The sequence below is a fragment of the Urocampus carinirostris genome, chromosome 12 (assembly GCF_059441175.1).
Source record: "Urocampus carinirostris isolate Australia breed hairy pipefish chromosome 12, RoL_Ucar_1.0, whole genome shotgun sequence".
In the NCBI taxonomy this organism is placed as follows: Eukaryota; Metazoa; Chordata; class Actinopteri; order Syngnathiformes; family Syngnathidae; genus Urocampus; species Urocampus carinirostris.
The window spans coordinates 38,547,691-38,568,159 of record NC_142360.1 but is presented as its reverse complement, the minus strand read 5'-3'; the positions used below and the strand labels follow the sequence as shown (position 1 = coordinate 38,568,159).

The 20,469-nt window shown below is 42.5% G+C and overlaps 2 protein-coding genes and 1 pseudogene across 7 annotated transcripts in view; all 3 read right to left on the bottom strand.

The window, feature by feature from the left end:
* Positions 1-3,549: 3,549 nt before the first annotated feature.
* Positions 3,550-13,922, bottom strand: LOC148355919 (ubiquitin-conjugating enzyme E2 R1-like). The gene is made up of 5 exons (XM_088349307.1): positions 13,549-13,922; positions 10,909-10,995; positions 10,731-10,828; positions 8,994-9,128; positions 3,550-5,737 (listed from the first exon to the last, which is right to left on the bottom strand). Exons 1-5 carry the CDS (start codon positions 13,732-13,734, stop codon positions 5,497-5,499), a joined length of 747 nt encoding a protein of 248 aa, XP_088205433.1. The 5' UTR covers positions 13,735-13,922; the 3' UTR covers positions 3,550-5,496.
* A 1,529-nt stretch (positions 13,923-15,451) lies between these two features.
* The window catches only part of ap3d1 (adaptor related protein complex 3 subunit delta 1), a 41,273-nt gene continuing 36,255 nt past the window's right edge, over positions 15,452-20,469 (bottom strand). For all 6 annotated transcript variants that reach the window (XM_088349301.1, XM_088349304.1, XM_088349305.1 and 3 more), the window contains 2 exons: positions 18,966-19,045; positions 15,452-17,952 (listed from right to left, as the gene is read on the bottom strand). In XM_088349301.1, the coding sequence (XP_088205427.1) occupies positions 17,857-17,952; positions 18,966-19,045 (176 nt within the window). In that variant the 3' untranslated portion in view covers positions 15,452-17,856. The remainder of the gene's footprint in view (positions 17,953-18,965; positions 19,046-20,469) is intronic.
* Positions 18,608-18,724, bottom strand: LOC148355918 (U2 spliceosomal RNA; annotated as a pseudogene).

Below are 20,469 nucleotides of genomic sequence, written 5' to 3'. Positions count from 1 at the left end.
AAAAGAGAAGATAAGAGAAAAGAAGAGTAAAAAGAGAAGAGAAGAGAAAAAAGGAAAATAAAAAGAAGAAAAAGAAGAGAAGAGAAAAGAAAAGAAGAGAAAAGAAAAGGGAAAGAGAAAACAAGAGAAAATAACATACAAGAAAAGAAGAGAAAAGAAAAGTAAAAAGAGAAGAGAAAAAAGGAAAAGAAAAAGAAGGAAGAGAGGAGGAAAGAGTGAAAAGAGAAAAGAGAGAAAAGGAAAATAAAAAGAAAAATAAGAGAAAAGAAAAGAAGAGAAAAGAAAAGGGAAAGAGAAATCAAGAGAAAATATCATACAAGAAAAGTAAAAAGAGAAGAGAAAAAAAGGAAAAGAAAAATAAGGAAGAGAAGAGAAAAGAAGAGAAAACAAAATAAAATAAAAAAGAGAAGATGATATAAAATAAAAGAGGAAAAAAGAGAAAAGAAAATAACAAAAGAAGAGAAGGGAAGAGAAAAGAAGAGTAAAAAGAGAAGAGAAGAGGAAAAAAAAGGAAAATAAAAAGAAGAAAAAGAAGAGAAGAGAAAGGAAAAGAAGAGAAAATAAAATAAAATTAAAAAGAGAAGAGAAAATAAAATAAGAGGAAAAAAGAGAAAAGAAAATAACATAAAAGAAGAGAAGGGAAGAGAAAAGAAGAGTAAAAAGAGAAGAGAAGAGGAAAAAAAGGAAAATAAAAAGAAGAAAAAGAAGAGAAGAGAAAAGAAAAGAAGAGAAAAGAGAAAAAAAAAGAGAAAAAAAGAGAGGAAAAAAGAAGAGAAGAGAAAAAAAGAGAAAAGAGAAAAGAAAAATCCAATAAATTCACGTTTTTTTCATTCCATATTACCTTTTTTCAATGTTTAATTCTGGTTTACCGAATTCGTTAGCTGGTATCTATTAGCATGTACTCGTTAGCATCCACCCGTAGAGAAATTATTTATTTTTGAACTTTTTAAGGAAACGACCACTCAACTTTTCAATGCAAAATTCTTTTTAGCATAAAATTAAAATCAAAGAACGCTCTTAATGCACTTGGTTTAAGGTTATGAATTTTTCCTTGCTCTCATGTAGGTTGCAGATCAGGGGATGGTGTCGTCTGTAGTTTGCAATAGTATGTGGTCTGTGCAGGTCTTTGAGACTCCTTGTGATAAAGGGCTATACAAAAAAACATGACTTGAAATGAGGAAAGGTATAACTGGTCCACCCTGTTATGTTTATTTACGTGGTGTTCCGCAGGGTTCAGTACTTGGCCCCCTTCTTTTCAGCATTGACATGCTTCCTTTAGGTATAATATCAGTTTCCATTGCTACGCAGATGACACTCAACTATATCTTCCGATGGCGGAATCTGCCGTGGAAATTTGGAGGCCTGCCTCACTGAGATCAAAGAATGGATGTCACTCAACTTCTTGCGCCTTAACTCTGAAAAGACCGAAATGTTAGTTATGGGTCCATCTAAATGCCGCGACTTCTCTGAACATCACCCAGAGTGACTCAGTCCAAAATTTGGGTTTAATATTCGACCCCGAACTGTCCCTTCAAACACACGTTAAATAATAATAATAATAATAATTTCCTTGTATTGTCATTCTGTGTAACAATGTACACAGAACGAAATGTCGATTGCACCTGACCCGTTGTAGCGAGCCGATGCAGCCGCAGCCAACAGAGGGCGCCGCCGACCACTTTTTAAGTCTTAGGAATGACTCGGCCGGGGCGCGAACCACCGACCTCCCAGTCTCAAAGCGGGCGCCTTACCATCTAGGCTACTGAGCTGGTTAGAATATTACTAGAACAGCTTTTTTCCATCGTCGCAACATTGCTAAAATTCGCCCTATGCTGTTGAAGGATTCTATACATTTGACTATAAAGGATTTTATATGATTGAATACAAGTTACATTCATTGAGTTTAATGCTGTTGTTATTTACTGACTGTCTTTATTCAATGAGCAGTGAAGGTTCAGGGCAGGCATGAGTGGTGGAAAATGTTGTTTACAGAACGGGACGTACTGCTGATAAGGTCATCAGCACATCCAGACGGAGGACGGCAGGCGTTGTTTTGAGAACGAGGCCCTGGTGACGTAGAGGCGCTCCGTGTTGTTTTGGGTGTTCCAGACATCGCGGCGCTCTTCTCAGAGATGGTGAAGCCCAGGGGGCTTCATTGGTGCGCCCATGGGAGGAGTCGGCGCACCATTGTGCGAGAAGATGGCCAATAAGAAGAGAGCTAAAGGACTTCAGAAGAGGGCTTCCCAGAGACTCCAACGACACTAATTCGGCCGCTTTCGATGGAGTACACTTGAATGCAGATACAATGAAGATTTTCACCGAGTAGGCTATACAGGTCGCGCCGTTCTGAATGCAAAATATTTTGTCTAGTTCTGTTGATAGCAGGACTCTGACGGAGGACGGCAGGCATTGTTTTGAGAAACGTTCTCCGTTGTTTTGACTTTTCCAGACATCGTTGCGAGGTGGTGGAGCTCACGTTGGGCTTCATTGACACGCCCATGGGAGGAGCCGGCACATCATCTTGCGGAAAGACGTGGGCCAAGAGAAGAAGAGGACTACAGAAAGGGCTTCCCAGAGACTAATCACACTAATTCGGCCGTATTTGGTGGAGTACACTTAGTTAAATTGTTCATGAAATTAAATCTGCCCCCATGTGGAAATGTCGGCTTTCCTGTTCATCTTTTCTGTCAAGAAACGAGTGTGCATAAATTGTCGGGTGAATGTAGGTTGTGTTTGGTTAATGGAGTCAGATAACTAATTTGAATAATTTGGTAAACGGTACATTTTGATATTTTATACTTGTACTTTTGTTACTTCCCGTCTCGATTACTGTAATGCACTACTCTCCGGTCTCCCGAAGTCCAAAATCAAGAGCCTTCAGTAGCCAGGCTTTTAACTAAGACAAGAAAGTTTGATCACATGACCTCGATTTGAGCTAACCTGCATTGGCTCCCTGTTCGCCTAAGATGTGATTTTAAGGTTCTGTTGGTATTATACCAAATCATGCATGGACTTGCTCCCTCATATCTGTCAGATCTAATCTCCCCCTATGTTCCGGTCCAGAGCCTTTGCTCTGAAAATGCTGGTCTATCAGTGATCCCAAGAGTCAAGAAGATATCCGCGTTCTCCATCATGCTGCTAGCACATACTTTGCCCTATTTACGATCTTTTTTTGTCAATGCGGTGCTATAAACTGAAATTAATTCTGGTGTTCTGCTTCAGCAATTACTAAATAATAGGGTGCATAGTGTTTTAACATTTTTGATAATATATCATTGAGAAAAAAATTCTGAGGAGTAGTTTGTGGGCGAGAATGCTTCACATGACAATTTGATAATGAAGACTGGGGCCACCAAAGGCGTCATTTTTACACACTTTAAGAAAAACTATAATATTCATTTTAAAAACATGGTCTGTGGAAAAACTTGCAACATTTTTTAAGAACTTCACCCCATATTTAAGGATTTCCTGACCTGGAAAACACAACATTGAAATTCAAGCATTTTCAAGGATTTCAAGCACCCGTACGAACCACCTGGGGAGTTTAACTTTAAACCAGTCAACCAAAACGGGGTTAATCCTACCGATGGTACGCAAAATTCTCAACGAAATGCTGCATTTTCAAACACGGAAATCTGGATTTTCCCACCGACACATTTATCGGTCAGAAATCCGTACAGTAGCGAGAGGTCGCAGGTTCGATTCCCGGCTCCGTTTATAAGACCTTGGGGGGAAAAATTGTCAAACACACCTCCCAAGTACAATGGAAGTTAACCTGAAAGAATCGTTTTATTCATCGAAACAGTTTTAAGAAAGAATGGAACAAAAACAAAAAAACGGGTGGTCGGGGTTAATAGAATAGAAATTGGACGTGGCACTCCAGTTTCACATTACACAGTGAGGATAAAAGAAAACAAAGAAGATGTTTGTATTGTCCTTGTTGCAGGCTTTGTTTTTCTCCAGAGGGGGGTGAGGGACAGACAGAGATGGCCGGATCCAGCTAGGTGGAGTGAAAGGGGGAAGCTCTGTAAGCATGTTTGATGTTACAGTCCACACGGTCCAGTGTTTTCCCCCCTGGTTGTAGAATCCACGTATTGAATGAATTTGGGAAGTACAGTCCTTAAACATGCCTGATTAAAGTCGCCGGCGACGATAAAAGCTCCGTCGGGGTGTGCAAGCTGCTGTCTATTGATAGCAGCGAGCAGGGGATTTAGCGCTATGCTAACGTTAATCGCAATGATCACAGTTAGCTCTCTCGGTAGATAGAAGGGTCTACACGATACCGCTAGCAACTCTATATCGAGTGAGCAGTGTGTGTCAATGACTCGGCTGTTATTGCGGCGCATAGTCCCCAACCCCTGTTTTTACCGGAGTCTTCGTCTCTGTCGTGCCGGTGTAGGGTGCGTCCCGCAAGTTGGACTGCGGCGTCGGGGAAGCAAAGACTCCGTGATGACAAAAATACTGCAATTCCGGACAAAGTTTTTGGTGGCGATCCGCAGCTCAAATTCACTCATTTTGTGGACGATGGATCTCGCGTTGGTCAGGAACATGCTCAGAAGCGCATGTCTCTTTACCATGTAGTCGTTAGCATCTACTCCTTAGCATATAGTCGTTAGCATGTGTTTAGCAACTACTCCTTGGCATGTATCCGTTAGCAATTTGTTGTTAGCATTTACTCCTTAGCATGTAGTCTCTGGCATCTACTCCATAGCATGTAGTAGTCAGCATGTAGTTGTTAGCCTGTTATCACTAGTGTCTAATCGTTAGCATGTTGTTGATAGCATTTACTCCTTAGCATGTAGTCTCTGGCATCTACTCCTAAGCATGTAGCGGTTAGCAAGTAGTCTCTAGCATCTACTCCTTAGCATGTAGCCTTTAACATGTTGTTAGCATCTACTCCTTAGCATTTATCCATTAGCAATTTGTTGTTAGCATTTGCTCCTTAGCATGTAGTCTCTGGCATCTACTCCATAGCATGTAATTGTCAGCATGTAGTTGCTAGCATCTAGTTGTTAGCCTGTTATCACTAGAGTCTAATCGTTAGCATGTTGTTGTTAGCATTTACTCCTTAGCATTTAGCCGATAGCATGTAGTCTCTGGCATCTAATACTTAGCATGTAGCGGTTAGCCAGTAGTTTCTCGCATCTACTCCGGAACATGTAGTCTTTGGCATGTAGTTGCTAGCATGTAGTCGTTAGCCTTTTATCACTAGAGTCTAACCATTAGCATGTAGTCTTTAGCATCTACTCCTTAGTATCTACTCCTTAGCATGTAGTCGTAAGGATCTACTCCTTAGCATGTAGCCTTCTTAATCTAGGCCCGGCAGATCACCCAGGGAGTTCCGGGTGGTCTCTGTACATCCCTCGGGATGTTGTGGATGTTATTGTAGTCGTGAAAGGAGTCGAAGAGAAAATACGAGGGATAAAAGAACACTAAAAACAAAAACACCAACTGGAGAGCCTGAAGCCGCTGCACTCGCGCGCGCCGCCATTTCGACTAGTCATAGTACTCATCGCTGGAAGCTCCGTCACGATCCATGCGGATGTCCTCGTAGTAGTCGGGTCTCCATTCGCCGTCGGATCCGTCAAAGTCGTCGAAATCTCCGTCGTGGTCGTAGAGGAGATTGGAACCGTTGTCTGGCGGCGCCGCCCTGCTGGGAATGCAGTAGTCCTCCAGCGTGACCGGGACCTTGACGCCGTCCAGGTCTGCTTGGCTTTTGGTGGCCAACACCTGATTCCTGCGGGGACCGGATGGAATCCGTTGAAACCGGAACGAAATCTTTCAACGTAATGTAGCATGTAGCCGTTAGCATCTACTCAATACCATGTAGTCGTTAGCATCTAGTCCTTAGCATTTTGTCGGTAGCATGTAGCATCTGCTCAGTACCATGTGGTTGTTAGTATCTTCTCCGTGGCATGCAGTCGATAGCATGAAGTCACTAGCATTTAGTTGACAGCGTCTAATCAATACCATGAGCTCAATAGCATCTACTCCTTAGCATGTAGTTATTGGCATGCAGTCGTTAGTATCTACTCTTTACCATGTAGTCGTTAGCATCTATTCCCTAGCATGTTGTTGGCATCTACTCCTTAGCATGTATCCATTAGCATGTAATCGTTAGCAATTCGTTGTTAGCATTTACTCCTTAGCATGTAGTCTCTGGCATCTACTCCATAGCATGTAGTTGTCAGAATGCAGTTGCTAGCCAGGAGTTTTTAGCCTGTTATCACTAGAGTCTAATCGTTAGCATGAAGTCGTTTGCGGATACTCCTTAGCATGTAGTCATTAGCATCGATTCATTTGTATGTATTTGTTAGAGTGTAGTCATTGGCATCTAGTTGTTAGCATCTACTTGTTCAAATGTAATCGTTAAAATGTTGTCGTTAACATTAACATGCAGTCGTTTGCTTCTACTCTTTAGCATGTAGTTGTCAGTCTGTTATCACTGGAGTCTAATCGTTAGCATGTTGTTGTAAGCATATACTCCTTAGCATGTAGCCGTTAGCATGTAGTCTCTAGCATCTACTCCGTAGCATGTAGTCTTTGGCATGTAGTCGTTAGCCTGTTATCACTAGGGTCTAACTATTAGCATGTAGTCTTTAGCATCAACTCCCTAGCATGTAGTCGTTAGTATCTACTCCTTAACATGTAGTCGTAAGCATCTACTCCATAGCATGTAGTCGTCAGCATGTAGTTGCTAGCATGTAGCCGTTAGCTTGTTATCACAAAAGTCGAATCGTTGGCATGTAGTCGTTACTATCTACTCCTCAGCATGTAGTCGTTCCCATCTACTCCTTAGCATGTAGTTGTTAGCATCTACTCCTTGGCATATAGTCTAGCATCTACTCAATAGCCTGTAGTCATCAGCATGTAGTTGCTAGCCTGTTATTACTAGAGTCTAAGCGTTGACATATAGTCTTTAGCATCTACTCCTTTGCATGTAGTCGTTAGCATGTAGTTGTTAGTATCTACTCCTTAGCATGTAGTCGTTTGCATCTACTCCATAGCATGTAGTCGTCAGCATGTAGTTGCTAGCATGTAGCCGTTAGCCTGTTATCACTAGAGTCGAATCGTTAGCATGGAGTCGTTAGCATCTACTCCTTAGCAAATAGTCTTTAGCATGCCCTTTGCTCACGGTTACATCCCACCAGTAACCCACCTGGTCCACCCGTATTAAAAAATGTCCGAAAACACCCCTGGCTACTATGGTATTCGGCATATTATAAGAGTCATTATAAAGTTAGAATTTTGTACCTTTTCGGGCAGGCAAAATAGTTTGTTGTTGTGGATATACGTCCTGCTCCGAAATATTTTGGCCCTACGTTGGGCGCCAAATATTTCGGAGCAGGACGTCTATCGGCCCCGCCCCAAAACATACACAAAGGAGCAGAGAGAATGGAAATGAGAGGGGACAAGTTGTTTATTTCATCCAAACATTCAGTCGTGTTCCAGGGATGCGATTGAGGTGAGGAGAAAAAGTCTGGAACCTAGACGGGGGTTTAGGGGCCGCAAGTGAAAAAATGAAAGTGAAAGTGAAAAAGTCAGATTTCCGACTATAGTCGGAAAAATCACATCCCCGTGTTCCAAAGTTGGCATTTGTACTGTGTTAGGTCAGCGATGACGTGTTGTTTTTCTCTAGCCGGGCGCTCGATTCGAGTTGCCCTGACCCAGCCAAATTCTTATCAGTTAAGCAAATAGTTGGAGTCGCCCTGACCCAGCCAAAGTCCTGTCAGTCCTGTTTCTACTTTTATTCCACAATAAATGCTCTAAAGAGAGCCAGGAAATACAAATCTTACTTTGCACTTTGGGGCAAATACGTCATAAAACGAGGTTGCCATATACCCAGAGTATACAGTACATCTAAAAATGAAATACCGTATTTTCCGCACTATAGGGCGCACCGGGTTATAGGGCGCACCCCCAAAAAATAGGTTTTGGTCCTATATTCGACATACATAAGGCGCACCGGATGATAAGGCGCTACAATGGGAACGTGGACAAAACAGTCAGATGATTCAGTCCAACTGATTACCTCCTTAACATTCCCACAGCTTGCAAAGGAGCAAATACGTGTCGTAGACACGTGCGGATGCCGTGTGCGTACGATGTCACTCAAATGCATCGTTCCAAATATCATTTGGAAGGTTAAAGTCTTGGGATTCAAGAAATGCCAACCATTTCTTAGTTTCCATTTTCTTTTTCGCTCGCAACTTTACTGTGCATATGACAATAAACACTTGGAATTAAGTTTAATTTTAAAAAAAGACCCATTACAGAAACATCGATATCACTCTGAAGCAAGATACTGAGAAAATATATAGCCGGAGTAGCTCACCGAAGTCGTGTTCAATAATGCAACCATGGTCCTCTTATATCCGTGAGTGTTGTAAATCCAGGAGAGTAAAATATTTACAAATACAGTACAGAATAGTAAAATACTGTTTTCTCTTGCCGTCAACCCAACATGCTATTCACATTCATCTTTTTCGGCCAATTGCAGGCTTTGTTTTGCCCCTTTAGCCTATGCCAGCCTGTAAATATTAAAAAGGGTCCGCCCTTTTTACCTCCGAATAACTATAGCCAATAGTGATCGATTTAACTGATGATTGACACATCTTTTTCGGCCAATTGCAGGCTTTGTTTTGCCCCTTTAGTCTATAAATGATAAAAAGGATCCGCCCCCTTTACCTCCGAATAACTTTAGCCAATAGTGAATGAATCAAATGATGATTGACACATTGGTAAGCCAATGAAACGCCGGTAAATAAATTCCAGCATACGCCGCGGACGACTTGGCGTTCGGGGGAAAATCTAGTCGGCGGTTGCAAGTTAGTTGGAAGACTTTGCGATTTAATATTGATCCATATATAAGGCGCACTGTATTATAAGGCGCATGGTCAGCTTTTGAAAAAAATTAAGAGTTTTAGGTGCGCCTTATAGTGCGGAAAATACGGTAATCAAGGTCTGGAGAATATACTCTTTTACAGCGGTACCTGATGATTTCTATGTACTCCTGGTCCTCACCCTTGCTCTCCCTCCACCTGCGGTACATGACCGAGGCATCCACGTTGGCCGGGGAGAAGGTGTTGGGCTCGTTGAGCAAGGAGATCACGCTAAGTAGGATGGTCCTGAGCGACAAAACACAAAATACAAACTTTAAGCTACCGCGAGAGTCTTTAACTGGGTTTCGTGTCAAGGCGCCCCCGATAAATAACAAAATCAATAAAAGATATACGTCCTGCTAAGAAATATTTTGGCCCCACGTTGGGCGCCAAATATTTCCGAGCAGGACGTATGTCGGCCCCACCCAAAAACATACACAAAGGAGCAGAGAGAATCGAAATGAGAGACACGTTTATTTCATCCAAACATTCAGTCGTCCAAATTGTCCCTAGGTGTGACTGAGTGAGCGAGTTGTCTGTCCCTATGTGCCCTGCGATTGGCTGGCAACCAATTCAGGGTGTCCCCTGCCCACTGCCCGATGATTGCTGGGATGGGCTCCAGCACCCCAGCGACCCTACAGAGGATAAGCGGTGCAGCTAATGAGATGAGAATAAAGGTTTGCTTTGGTAGGGTCTTAATACCCCCCGGTGGCCAAATAGGGTACTGCAGGTCTTGCCAACCAATCCAACCAGCCCAATCCAATCATCCATCGACCCCACAATGTCATGCCAGTTGCTTCTGAGAATAAATTTTACACGGTTCAGGCACTTTTTTCCAAATTCAAGCACTTTCAAGGCCAATTTTCCAGTACCTTCAAAATAAGATACCCAGCACCGATTAAAAGACATTTTTTGTTGTTGACTTATAACTGAAATAAAGTCGCTATCTTGCTGCTAGCACATACTTAGTGCTATTTTCCACTGTTCCTGTCTAGGATCTGCAATACTCTTGCGTCAATGGGCTGCTATAAACTGATATGAATTCTGCCATTCTGCTTTAACAGTGCTCGTACGTCACACTTGTTTACAAACGCGGAAAGGGCGTTATAGAAGTCGGAAAGAATGAATTGCATGCATAAAACGCAGAAAAAAGAGCTAAATTTGGACTAACTTTAGTGATATCTTGAGTGAACTCAATCTTTCAATGATAGAGACTGCTGATCCCGATGCGTATGCAGAAAAAAATTTTGACTGGTCAGGCTATCGCACATTATGACGACGTCTGCCTTTTCTCCCACTCTCTTTCTCCCTCACCCATTTTCTCCCACGCTCTTTCTCCCTCACCCATTTTCTCTCTCTCCCTCTCTCACCCAATTTCCCCCACTCTCTCTCTCTCTCCCATTTTCTCTCTCTCTCTCACCCATTTTCTCTCTCTCTCTCTCTCTCTTTTTCTCTTCCTTTGTTGCTCTTTGTCTCATTCTCTCTCTGTGTCTTTTAACCTCTTTTGCTCTCACTTCCTTTTTTCCTTTTCTCTCTTCTCTTTCTCTCTTCCTACCCTTCGCACTTTCTTTTCTCTCCTTCTGTCATTCTATTTCTTTTTGGATTTCTTTCTTCTTCTCCCTTTCTTTTCCCTCTCTCTCATGACTTATTATCCTTTGTTTCTCACGCTCTCTCCCTCTCTCTCTTGTTCTTTCTATGTCCCGCCCTCGCTCCTTTTCCCTCCCTCTTTCTCTTATTTCTTTATCTCTTTTTCTTTCTCTTTAATCTAATAGTCCGGCCCCCAACAGAATGTTTGTTCTATCGTGTGGCCCCCCCAAATGAGTCTGACACCCCTGCCGTATATCTTACCTGACGTTCTGCGTAGGGTTCCATCGCTCCGACGGCAGCTCGCCGCTATGGGGGTCGTCTACAGGCGGGTGCAGGATGGAAATGCAAACTTCTCCGTCCTGGCCGACAATAAAAATAAAAAGAGAAAAGATAATAAAGAAAGCTGAAGTTTTTGACCGGTTTGAAAACGCAAACTAACCTCATAAATGTTGGGGTGCCACATTTTGGTGAGGAAGCGGAAAGAAGGTGGTGAGTATGGGTAGTCCAATGGAAACTTGAGCAGGGCCTGCGATGGATCAAGAAATAACCACAAATGAATCTTAAAGCCCCGATGTATAGTGTTTGACCACTAGATGGCACTGTGTTCAGTTGTGGAATGCTCTTCCCTCTGAGATTCAATCTGCAACCTCAGTGGAATTCATCCCATTAGCTGCACTGCTTATCCTCATTAGGGTCGCGGGGGGGCTGGAGCCCATCCCAGCCATCATCGGGCAGTGGGCAGGGGACACCCTGAACTGGTTGCCAGCCAATCGCAGGGCACACGGGGACAGACAACTCACTCGCTCATTCACACCTAGGGACAATTTGGACCGGACAATTCACCTGAAATGCATGTTTTTGGAATGTGGGAGGAAACCTGAGCGACCGGAGGAAACCCACGCAGGCACGGGGAGAACATACAAACTCCCCACAGGAAGTCTGGAGCTGGATTTGAACCCACGCAGGAGGTTCCCATGACATGAACTGGGCCGCCGAGCTGCCCTCAGTGGAACTGTTTAGGCTTAAAACACACTTATTATATTCTATGGCAGTGGTCCCCAAACTACGGCCCGCGGGCCGGACACGGCCCGCCTCCACATTCTGTCCGGCCCCCTGAACAATACCAGAAAGCATTTTGATTTTTTTTTTCATATATGTGTATTTGTATTTGATAATAAAGTTGGACTTTTGCAATAAAATGTTACTTAGTTATGAACTCTTTTCATTATTTTCTCTCTCTCTCTCTCACCCATTTTCTCTCTCTCTCACCCATTTTCTCCCACTCTCTTTCTCTCTCACCCATTTTCTCCCACTCTCTTTCTCTCTCACCCATTTTCTCCCACTCTCTTTCTCCCTCACCCATTTTCTCCCACTCTCTCTCTCTCACCCATTTTCTCCTACTCTCCCTCTCTCTCTCACCCATTTTCTCCCACTCTCTCTCTCACCCATTTTCTCTCTCTCTCTCTCTTTCTGAAGAGGGGGCGCCAGTAGCTCAGGAGGTAGAGCGATCGTTTTAGGATTAAGGGATCCCAGTTCGAATCCCGGCTTGTTCGTGTTACATGTCGAAGTGTCCTTGGGTAAGACATTGAACCCCCAATTACCCCCAATAAGCAGGTTAGCACCTTACATGGCTGCACAGATCACGGCCGCTATTGGGAAATGTGAAGCACATTGTAAAGCGCTTTGGGAAGTCATTGACTTGAAAAGCGCTATATAAATGCAGATCATTTCATTAACTATTAGTTAGTAACTATTTTATACGGCACAACAAGGGTTGCGGACTAGTTAAAATGTTATATTTTGGGATTTTGGTGTTATTTTGTGAAGCAGAAAAAGTGAAGTACCAGTATATCACCACTAGATGACATAGTCTCACAGGTCAGAGAAGGGTGTTTGGTGCAAGTCTCACGGGACCTTACGTGATTTAATGAGACTCGTTCAATAAATCACTCTTAATGTCAACAAGTAAATGGTGTCGTGTGAGACTGACATTTACCATCTATTTTGCAGGTGAGATGTACAATAATTTTTTACATTTAGTCACACTTTTTCTGTTACAAACTGATCCCGGCCACTCACCAGAGAAGGGAAAAGTTATGTGACCCTCACAGAATAGAATAGAATATACCTTTATTGTCATTGTTACAAAATGGGTTAACATATTGTGACAACGAAATTGGGCATGACACTCCAGTTTTACACATTCACAGGAAAAAGTTTGGGGACTCCTGTTCTATAGCTTATGGATGACCTATATTTCCTGTTGACGATATTTGTGTGTTTGTTATTGCTGGATTTGTTGCAACCTGGTCATCCATTTTATTTTATTTTAATGTTATATCATACTTTAGTTATTTATATTTTCATTTTCATTTCATTGTTTGTTAATGCAACATCCGTTGCAGCCTGGTCATCTTGGAAGGGGGATTACCTTATGGTTCTTCATTTCCTGATGTTGAGGTTTTTGAGTTTTTCCTTGCCCTCTTGTAGGTTTTAGATCAGGGGATGGTGTCATAATAGTTTGCAGTGGTCTAAAGGCGTCACAAAAAGACATGACGTGTTTTTGAGTTTTCCCTTGCCCTCGTGTAGGTTTTAGATCAGGGGATAGTGTATAATAGTCTTTAGTTTGCAGTAGTCTGGTCTGTGCAGCCCTTTGAGACTCCTTGTGATTAAGGGCTTCACTAATACAGATGACTTGACATGTTTTTGAGTTTTTCCTTGCCTTCATGTAGGTTTTAGATCAGGGGATGGTGTCATAATAGTTTGCAGTGGTCTGTGCAGCCTTTTGACATACCTGTCAACCTGTAAGTTTTTGCCGTACAAAGTACGTTTATGATGCATTTTAAGACGTGTACAACGTACAAGAAAATCTGTACGGAAAAACGCAAATTTGTCAATGATGGGTACCATCCGGTATACACAGACGATCACGAAACGGCAAGTCGAAGACTGGATCTTAAGGCCGACGTGTAAAAAACCGTTGCGAGCCGATGCAGCCGCAGCCGAACAGGGGCGCCGCCATGATGAATTGTGAATAAACATGACTTAACTAGTAGCTGTGATGGGGTTGAGCACTCACCTTAAAGTAGCCTCCCTCGTAGTGCGTGTTCGGCGGACCGAATATCGCCACTTCCCAGTTGTACATGTCCGCCTCGTTGACCAGAGTGATTTTGAAGCCCTCCACCGGTTCGTCTTGGAGACTTTTCATCTCCACCATGAGAGCTTTTTGAGAACTGGCTCCAGGATTCACAAGCTGAGCCATCATACAAACAAACCGGACTACTCGTCGCGGGACTCCACCAATCCTCGAAAAAGTTTGAGAAGCGACTCCAAGAGGAAAGAAATGTTTTTACTTTTCATTTAAGAAGATAAAGAAAGAATGAAAACGGCTTTAATGGAGAAAAGCAGAGTTTAAATACAACTACCTCCACCGGGAGACGCGACACTTCCGGTAGGGTGTTTTCCAAATAAAAGCGAGAAATTGTCATTCTTATTCAATATAATACCGCTTTCCAAACGTGCGCTGTATTGCGTAAGAGAGCTTCGATTGTCTTTGTGAACACACAGGCGTCACGGCTTTATATGTCCACGTCGTAAAAGCATGTAAAACGCGTTTAAGTGCTCTATTGGATAAGACATAAATCCCAAGAAATATAATTCGAAATGTCAGGATAAACGACTTTCATAACTCAAAACTCAGTGCTTTGAACTCTTATTTTGGGAGTAGGTGTAACGGATGTTGTTTTCGCGCGCTTTACACCAAGATCCATCCATCCATCCCTTATCTGCGCCGCTTATCCTCAGTAGGGTCGCGGGGGTGCTGAAGCCCATTCCAGCCATCTTCGGCCAGTGGGCAGGGGACAAACCAGAGTTCATGCTAGCACGGGGAGAACATGCAAACTCCACACAGGAAGGTTCGATTTTGACGAGATAGACTTGATTTAAAAGTCCGAGAAAAAAAAAAAAAAAAAAAAAGGGAGGAATAAGAACAAAATGTATAATCATTAAAGCCGGAGTCACCAACGTTATTTGAAACACGAGGGCTAGCAGTTTTGTATGCATTTCTAAAATAACAATCATGCAAAAACTATGTTACATGTTATTCAAGTGTTGTACATAGAATCAATATACTAAAACAGGGTTCATATGGCTTCATTCATTTTCTGCACCGCTTATCCTCAGTAGGGTCACGGGGGTGCTGGAGGAATGAGTTTCATTATGCATGGCACCCACGCGCACAGGCAGACACTTTGCCCTGCAGACTTCGACTAGCCTTTTGCTACAGTAAGACGTGGGAGAGATCCCATATGATGTGCCCAAAATGCCGTCAGTAGTACAGCTTTTCTTTAAGTGTGGAGAGCGTATCCGTGGGTGGGCACTGACCACCAAATAATATTTTAAAATCGAGCTAAACTCAAAATTGTCACGGTTGCCATGGCGCCCAATTGGCCCCGCCCGTGTGGCGCCAGCTGAGGCTCATTGACGGATTGGCTTTGCATGTTTTTAAGCACAGTGCTCTCATTTTTCATTTGTCAGTCCGTCAACGAACTTCTGCCCCGCAAGACGTGGGTTGCGACTCGGACCTGTTCCTGTTGGCATTTCCTGTCCGGTATCGTTCCGTTTATTTTGTCCTGTTTGATTTCGGTTTCCAGTTATTTCCGTCTATTTTTGTCCTGTTTATTGTTCTCTCCAGTTTTCGTTCCCGTCTAGTTTGTCCTGTTTATTTTTCGATATCCTGTTTCATTATCTATCCTGTCTGTCCCGTCCTGTCTGTTATCGACCCCTTCTGTCCGATATCAACTCGGGCAAGTGGTATCGATCCCGTCGGCCTCTGGCTTCCTATCATTTCACGCCAGACTGCTGCCTAACGTGCATGACTTCCCATTTCCCGTAAAATGTAAGGCTTGTGTGTGAGAACGTCACGCGTTTGGGTCCTGATCCTGTTCTGGTTTTTGACAAAAATAAAAAGACATACACAGTAGCATCTTATAACTTTTTATTTTCACTTATAAGTTGGGTAAGCTGAACAGGGAACCAAGATCATTTACATCCCCCTTTTAAAACATGACATTATACAACTGGAGAGTGAAGAAACAAGAAGACAGTACCTTTGGAAATCAGTTGTGTGGCGAGTATACAACCAATGTTGCGAGCAGTTTTTTTTTTAAAAAGACGGGAGAGATTTAAAATGGGTAGTCCCCTGGTAACCCGTTCTAAAATGGAACCCCTCATTACTCTCAGCATCCTCAAATTCTATCAAACAACTTTAGTCCTCCCGACCTGCGTTTTCATAATTCAAATGGTATTCCTGCAAAATAATACAAACCTAAAAACAATAATTAAAATCGTATTCCCCACAGAAAAATGTTCCACGTTTACAAAAAAAAAAAAACGGAATGAAAATTCAGGTAAAGGTAATTAAAAAAAAATGACATTCCTAATTCATGCAATATGCAAGTTGTAAAGTGATAATAGAATCATCTGCAAAAGGGAGAAACTTGACTGATTTCATTGTCAGAAAATGGTTTATTATCTTCTATGGACATTCTTGCGATATACAGTTGATCACACATAGCCGGACTTGTAAGGATGACAAACAAACTATTAGTTACTCTTGAGCTTGCTACTTGAGATTTATTGTAGGCAGCAATGATAAACAAAAAAAAAAATGGAAAAAAACGACACAGGGGCACACGAGGACAGAAGCTCCGATGCCTAATACTGATCAGTGTGAAATGCTAAATTTGTAAAATTGGTTTTGTGGCGATAACCGATGCCTCTTATGTGAAAAATATCAAAAAGAGACTTTTCAAATCGAATAGCCAATTTTATCCTGGGTTGTTAGCGGTGAAACCTGTCATTTTCAGTTATAGCCGTTCTTCAAAGACCATTCCAAAACATCATCGATACATATAACCCTGTAAAACCCACCTATAGAAAAACATAACATATTTTCTAACCACTTGGTGTTTTAGGAGGCCTTTGGGGATGAAAATGAAATGTTTGCAAAGAAATCTTTTCATTTTTCTCAGGTTATGAAGAACATTATCATACTCACACATGATAAAGACAGTCCAAGGCAACACAGTGTTGTTGCTCTGCGGAACAGATCCTGTAGAAATTTTCTACCCAGAACAATTGTGAGTCCAAACAATACCACCCAAAGTCATCAATAAAAATATGTCTATAATAATGTCTATGTAAATGTTTCTTTTCAACACTAGGTCGTACAGGGTTAACCGAAGCTAACAATTATCAATTAACCACTAACACATCTCGGGACATGCCAGTTCTTCACATTTAAAGGAGGGTTTGGTCCAAATTCCTGTCTCTAAAATATGTGGTCCGTAGTTAGCAATTATTTCCAATGAACTGAGAACATAAACCAACCTATTGCTACAGAATGGTCAATGTTCGGATTTATTTGTGTTGAATTTTCTTGCCAAATTATCTCAATGCATGATTACGCATCTGAATTTTGGGGATTTTGTGGAAAAGGCACATTACAAATGTTTACCGGATGAAAATGTGCTACAAGTTGGGTTAGCAAAAGATTTCATGCGGGCTTTGCAGCTAAATAGTTGGCCTGTCCACATTTATTAAGCAAGACAGTCACAGATACTAGCTGTTTTTATTGTGCTGGTGAAAAAAAGAGGCATTCTCATGTATAAGTGATGCATCAAAACAAATTTCTGGATCTGATTGGTGTGTTCAAGTGTCTCCATTTTGGTCCAGGAAGGGAAACGCAGGCAGGGTGGGAGGGAATGGATAGTTCAAGTCTGGATCTGGGGACTACTCACTGAAATATAGGAAGTCAAACTGACTAAAAGTCAATCGGAGAGACTTAAATTTGTAACCTTTTAGTGAGTAGGGCAAGGTAGGGCTAAAGGATTCCCTCTTTTTTCATTTTGAGAAAAGAGAGTCACTTGGTTCCAAGGCTGAAACAGCAATTGGATGTTTAGACACGCACACACACAGAAGGCGCAAACAGGCGTTCAGAAACAAACACAAAAAGACACACAGACGAAAAAAAACCCTCCAAAAAACAGTAAAAACGCAATTCAACCATCGACAGCAAAAGTCCAGTTGTCAACATTACGCTACGTGACTGTCACGGACTGACAGTAGAGGGGGAAGGGAGTAACATCGGAGAGTTCGGGAGAAAAAAGAGGAAATTGCAAAGTGCGTCGCAGGACGAGAGAGTAGCGAGTACATGGCGAGTTTGGAAAACATCCGTGAGTGCGCTCAAGACTGTAGCGAACGCGAGAGCAGAGGCGAGGAAGAAGAGGGCGGCTGAATAAATAGGGCGAAAGCCCGAGTGTCGCTCGGCCGCTGTGTTTTGAAAGGGAAGGATGATGCGTTTTCGCTCGGGCTACCCTGGAGACAATCAGCACTGAGAGAAGGTCTGTTTGATCTCGTCTAGCACGTTCCCGAGCAGCGCCGGTTCGTCACATTTGGCGTCGATGGACACCGTCTGGTCGGACTGCGGCAGGAAAAACAGTCAAATATTCACCCAAACATGCTCATGTTTCTATTAACCCTGAAAAGTAATTCCAAGTTCTTCAACATGCAATTTTGCTAGGAGATAGTCCAGGTTTTTGTTGATCGGTATATGGAGACCGCTTGCTACTTCCCGCTAATGCGTATTGCCAGGGTTGGGTAGGGTTACTTTAACTGGATTACTTTCAATTACTTCTGGATTACTCCAATACCAAATATGCTAATAAAAGACAAAAGAAACTAAATATGAATAAAATGATTAAATTTTGTGCAGGTTTGGGGAGTAACGGAATACATGGAACGGCAAAAATGATGTTGGCAAGCTGTTTGGATTTCTTTTTATTTTGTTTCTGTGGCATTTTATGTTCGTTTTGCCGGAGATCAAAGAGATCAAAGCCAGGAGAGAGAGCTTACCACGTGTTTTGAGTCATCATTTTCAAAAATAGCTTCATCTTTGTTTTTTGTTTTTTATACAAATGCACAGTGGGGGATTTTTTAAGGGTTATTGTTCTATTTTCTTTATTAATTATCCATTATCGGTCAGTTCATAATACGCTACAAAGCCAAGGAGCCGGGACACTTACTCTCAGCCAAAAGGCCGAGCTAAAGTCCTAGCCTCAAAGCCTTGCTGCGATCATTGCGAATGCACCGTTCCCGGAGGTACTGCAATACCGGGCCGATGCGTGGAGTGGACAGAGCAAGCTCTTATTCCATCTCCAGATTGCAAAAATCAATTAGCCAAAAGGCCAAGAAATCCAAAAGTCATTGAAAGTAGCTGAATAACGGTCAGGTCACGACCGTCACACACAATCTCAAATCCTGACCTGACCGGCACATTCCAATACATTTAAATTTCGCAGTCCGACACTATTAAAATCTTACGGTCGGCTGGATAAACAATAAAAGAGATTAAAAATAGTAAAGGAAAAAAACATACAAGGAAATTAGCTGACATTTAGAATGTTCTCAGAAGCAAACAAAGTTTGATGTACTCACGGTTTTGACGAGCAGACAAACATGATGACCCTGGACAGATCTGCTGTACATGGACGCACAGGAGTCCACCCTTTCCACAACTGGTTAAAAACAACAAATTCTCGTTAATCATTCGAGTTATTGTTAAATACCTGTTCAAAATAGCCCCGCGACGGTTAATCGATATCGCGATGTGACGTAGTGCGATTGTGTAATGGTAAATGCGCTTTACAATGTGCTTCACACTTACCCATTCACACACACTCACACACCCCAACAGGGAGTCAGCCATGCAAGGCGCCTACCTGCTTATTAGTAGGGGCATTAGGGATACAGTGTCTAGCCCAAGGACACCTCGACATATAACACGGAGGAGCCGGGAATCGAACCTGGGACCTCTTGAGCCCAAGACGAGCGCTCTACCTCCTGAGCTAATTGTAAAAGATTGCAGTCTTTTCAAGGATTTATTGTTTGTTATTGGATCGGTGGAGTGTCTGGTCAACTAGAACGGCGATAAACGACCCTTTTTTCGTCCTCTCACTTGCTCTTTGGGTTAATTGGTTTATGAGTTAATTAACACGTTTATGTATCGTTGATGAGATGATAAACATGGTTTGGTCTCGCTGCTGCCCCCCTACGTTCACTGGAGGGGTGGGGCGGTGTGTGTAGTAAATTCATGCAATTCTCATGGCGTTATCTTTCAATCGACAGTGAACTTTAACCCAGTGTAACCAGACTGTTTCGGGGGGTGGTCAAGCACCCCGAAATTAAACCCAGGCATTTCCCAAAAATATTATTTATCCATCTATCATCTACCTTGGTCATATCCCTCACGGTGGGTGACCGACAGCAAGACAAACACATAGAATAACAAAGAAAATAAAAAAGGGAAAAGAAATTGCAAAAAACACACACAAACATTTTTGGACCATGGCCAACCCAAATGCCCAAACACCCAAACAAGTTAGGCACCTCGGCACCTAGGTTGGTCATGCTTTCGTCCCTCCAGATGAAACGGGACACAAGAAAGCGGCCGTGTCACTCGGGTCAGGGTGACACAACACACTCTTCTGTTCAACAGCTTTCACTGGTTTACCCCTGCCGTATCATACAGGTTCCCTGCCCATCCCTTAGAACGCGTCCAAACATCCCACTATCCTTTCACAACACCTCTCCACTCATTCCAACAAGAGCTCTAGCTTCCACTAGATTTAGACCTCTTTCCTGCAGAGCACTCATTACACCATTCATCCACGTCAATCGTGGCCTTCTCTTGGTCTTCTTCCATTGACTTCTACTCTATAGATTCTCTTCAACATTCGCTCCTCATCCATCCTCTCCATGTGTCCAAACCAACAGAGTACTCTCTTATCCACACGCTTTCTCAGTTCCGCTACTCCTCAAGTTCTGTCTCTGACAATTTCATTTCTCAATCTATCCAATCTTGTCACTCTTAACATACTCCTCAAACACTTCCTCTCAAAAACATTTATGTCCTTTAGTACTGTAACCACATACAAAATAA

Bases quoted from the DNA above. Each gene is read 5' to 3' on its own strand.
- LOC148355919 (XM_088349307.1), bottom strand. From the start codon at position 13,734: ATGATGGCTCAGCTTGTGAATCCTGGAGCCAGTTCTCAAAAAGCTCTC. The intron at 10,996-13,548 runs GTGAGTGCTCAA...GATCCATCGCAG, and splicing joins ACGAGGGAGGCTACTTTAAG to GCCCTGCTCAAGTTTCCATT. The intron at 5,738-8,993 runs GTACCGCTGTAA...CGGTCCCCGCAG, and splicing joins GAGTACATAGAAATCATCAG to GAATCAGGTGTTGGCCACCA.